This window comes from Crocuta crocuta, unplaced genomic scaffold, assembly GCF_008692635.1.
Source record: "Crocuta crocuta isolate KB4526 unplaced genomic scaffold, BGI_CrCroc_1.0 scaffold528, whole genome shotgun sequence".
NCBI lineage: Eukaryota > Metazoa > Chordata > Mammalia > Carnivora > Hyaenidae > Crocuta > Crocuta crocuta.
The window spans coordinates 1,950,071-1,953,313 of record NW_027530010.1 but is presented as its reverse complement, the minus strand read 5'-3'; the positions used below and the strand labels follow the sequence as shown (position 1 = coordinate 1,953,313).

The following is a 3,243-nucleotide window of genomic DNA, read 5'->3' as shown; positions in this document are numbered from 1 at the left end:
CGTGAGCAGGGGGTCGGCGTGGCCGCTGTGCCTTCCTGCTGCTCCCCAGCTGGCACACACCCGCCCCTGCGTCTCTGGGGAGGCAGGCCTCCCCCTTCCGCACCTCTTCCCAGGGGAGGGGCGTGGTGGCTTCAGGGCAGTTTGGAGGCCTAAAAAGGTTGGAAGACAGGAGGCCGCAGCTCTGGCCGGAGCGGCTTTGATCTTAACCGAGGCTAAGGTGGGCCAGTCGTGGAGGGTCCTGAGCCCAGGCCCCCAGGAAGGTTTTCACCGAATGTGGAAGTCCGGTTTGATGGGACGCCCAGCCTTTATCTTGGGCACAGGCACCATTTCCCGTCCCCCCGAGCCCTCTGCTTGGACAGTGGCACAGAAGTGGTCGGTCTGGCCGCCGCTCTGCCTGCTCACTGCCTCCCGGGAGGCTGGAGGGTGGGGGAGGGCTGCTCCTGACCCTGGCCCTGGGCTCTCGGCCCTCAGCATCCGTAAAGGGCGTGGCCGTGACGTCCACCTCTTCTGCCAGGAACCAAAGTCCCTCCCTCATGACTGCCCCAGGCCCCCAAGGTAAAGGGCAACTCCGACGGCAGGCAGGGGGAGAGCCGGGGGCAGTCGGGGCAGTAGCGGGGCTCGGCCCTGCGGGGCGGGGGAGCATGAGAGGTCGGGGCCCTCAGCCCCAGGGCCGGGGCCTGTGGTCCGAGGCCGAGCGGGCGTGGTCGGGGTAGTCGAGGCGGCTCTCGGCTGCACTGAGCATGCGCTCGGGCTCCACCACAAACATGTAGTACAGGTTCCACACCAGCATGGACAGCAAGGGCAGGAACGTGAGGCCGTAGCCGAAGCCTCGGAAGGAGCGGCCCACGGCGAAGGTCAGCCAGTAGATCAGCCTGGAGGGTGGGCGGCAGGCGGCAACGGGAAGTCAGGCCCCTGGACGGGAGTGCAGGCGGGGAGCCCACGCGGGTCGCTGGGCACAGCTGACACCTCTCAACGCAGGTGACGGCTAAGCATTTACTACGGGCTGGGCTCCGCGCTAATTACTCTAGGGGCCTATTTACACTTTCCCACGTGTCTGGGAGGCGAATGTGTTCCCCTCCCTCTTCGTCTGCTTTTCAAATTTAAGTGTAAAACGTTGGAGTAGACCGTATACATCCACGGGTTCACAGTGCAAAGGCGCCAGTTGGTGCAGTAAAATGTCTTCCTGTCCTGACTCGCAGCCACCCTGTTCTCTCCACCTCCACTCCACCCCCTCCTCCGACGTCCAATGTCACAGTGGCTTGCGCAAGTGCTGTTCATGTGTAGATGAGTGAGCAAAAGATTTGTTTTCCTGTTCTAAAGTTCGGTGGCGGCGGGGCGCCTGGGGGGCTCAGTCGGTTAAGCGTCCGACTTCAGCTCAGGTCATGATCTCATGGTTTGTGGGTTCGAACCCCGCGTCGGGCTCTGTGCTGACGGCTCAGAGCCTGGAGCCTGATTCAGATTCTGTGTCTCCCTCTTTCTGCCCCTCCCTGATTTGTGCTCTGTCTCTCTCTGTCTCAAAAATAAATAAAAAACAAAAAAAAAATGTAAAGTTCGGTGGTGGGCCATGCAGATGGCTCTGCACAGTTTTCCCCACGGACCGCGCCCTGCAGAGTACAGTTCTGTCAGGACATGAACAGCCTCCTCATTCTTTTACAGCTCAGTACACCCACTGTAGTTATTTCTCTTTTTGCAGTGGAAGAAATAAGATTCCAAAGGGGTTAAGTAGAACTGGCCCAAGGTCACACATCAGGGAAATAGTAACACTGTGATTTGAACCCAAGCCATTCATTGCCCTCTCTCCTGTCCTTTTAGACAGGCGGGGGGCGGGGGGAGAAAGGAGTACGGACACCAGCTTTGAGAGGGCCTGAAGCCCAAAGGCATCGGACCTTCCCCTCTTGGGAGATCCACTCCAGATCCACGCTCTCAGTGTCCTCTCAATGTGGGAAGGACCACTGACTACAGAAGTGATGTGACGTGCCTCTGCTCTTTTCTCCGCAGAACAGGGGAAAGAGCACCCGCTGCTTCCGCACCACCCCGGGGGGCGGGGGGCAGCGGGCAGAATAAAGGAAAGGTTCCGCCCCGGTGAGCCCTATCCAGCAGACGACTCTGGCAAGCACGCTACATGAATTAACTCACGAATCCCCACAGCTCCATTTCACAGAGGAAGTGGAGGCACACGTGTTTGAGTAACTTGCCCCCTGGTAGGGAAGGAAGGGCCCTGATGACAGACGCGGGGCCTGCATTCCAAGCCCCACTGCCGCTGAGCAGCCTAAACGGTCCCTCTCCCCCGGTCTGCTGTGCCTTCCCCGCTGTAAAGAGGGTGAGACAGGCCAGACAACCGCTGGGTCCCTCGTTAGCCCCTGACGGTTCTTCCTGCCTGAGCCGACTCCTGTCTGACACCAGCAGACCCCAGGATGCACCCGGGAGGGTGAGTTACACAGAGAGGCCGGTGGGACAGACAGCCACTGCGCTACAATCAGCAGCGACAGAGGAGGCAGATTCTAGCTCAAGAGGAAGATTGTTCTAGCAGCTAAAGTGACCGGGAATCCTGAATCAAAAGTAACAACAGGAAACAACAGCAGCCCGAAGGGGTTCAGGTGACGTCCGAGTGAAAGCAGAGGAGCAGGGCTGCCCTGGGAGCCGCTGTGGCCCCGTCTGTAGGAACAGAGGCCAGTGCCTGTGACCACTGACAAACAGGACAGTCCCCTGCCCAGAGGGAAGGTCACAGGAGGCTGAGGGACCCTGGGGAAGCAGGGTGCTGGAGTGGGGGGATCGGGGGCTGTGGTCAAGTGTCTGAATCGTCTGAGGCAACTCCAGAGTCCAGGTCAGGAGAACGCTTTTTAGCACCATGTAAAGAAAACCTTTCTGGTAATGGGGACCCTTGAAAAATGAAACAGACACTCTTGCAAAGAACTGAACAGCGTCACCGGGAGTGTTCAGCCAGAGGACACGGCCGGCTGACCGGAGTGCCAGGAAGAGCGGCAGCAGCAATGAGCAGGAGGCTGGCCTAGAAGACGCCTGAGAGCCCTTCCAGCGTCAGGTCGGTATTTGGGTCTCTGAACTCAACTTCCTTTGGGAAGACACGCCTGCTACCAGGTGAGGCAAGGTGCTAGGGGACAGCGGACGCACCCATTCGGACGCACATTTAGGCTAATGGAGGGTCTAGAAGGCTCCCTGCGCCCTCTGCCCAGGCCAGACGCCTGGGCCCCTCCTGCCTCCCCGGTGCCCCCCCCCCTCCCCCGC

The 3,243-nt window shown here is 60.0% G+C and overlaps 1 protein-coding gene across 1 annotated transcript in view; it reads right to left on the bottom strand.

Moving 5' to 3' along the window:
- Positions 1-6: 6 nt before the first annotated feature.
- The window catches only part of TMEM79 (transmembrane protein 79), a 5,185-nt gene continuing 1,948 nt past the window's right edge, over positions 7-3,243 (bottom strand). The window contains exon 4 of the mRNA XM_077764070.1: positions 7-872. Coding sequence (XP_077620196.1) covers positions 659-872 — 214 coding nt within the window. The 3' untranslated portion in view covers positions 7-658. The remainder of the gene's footprint in view (positions 873-3,243) is intronic.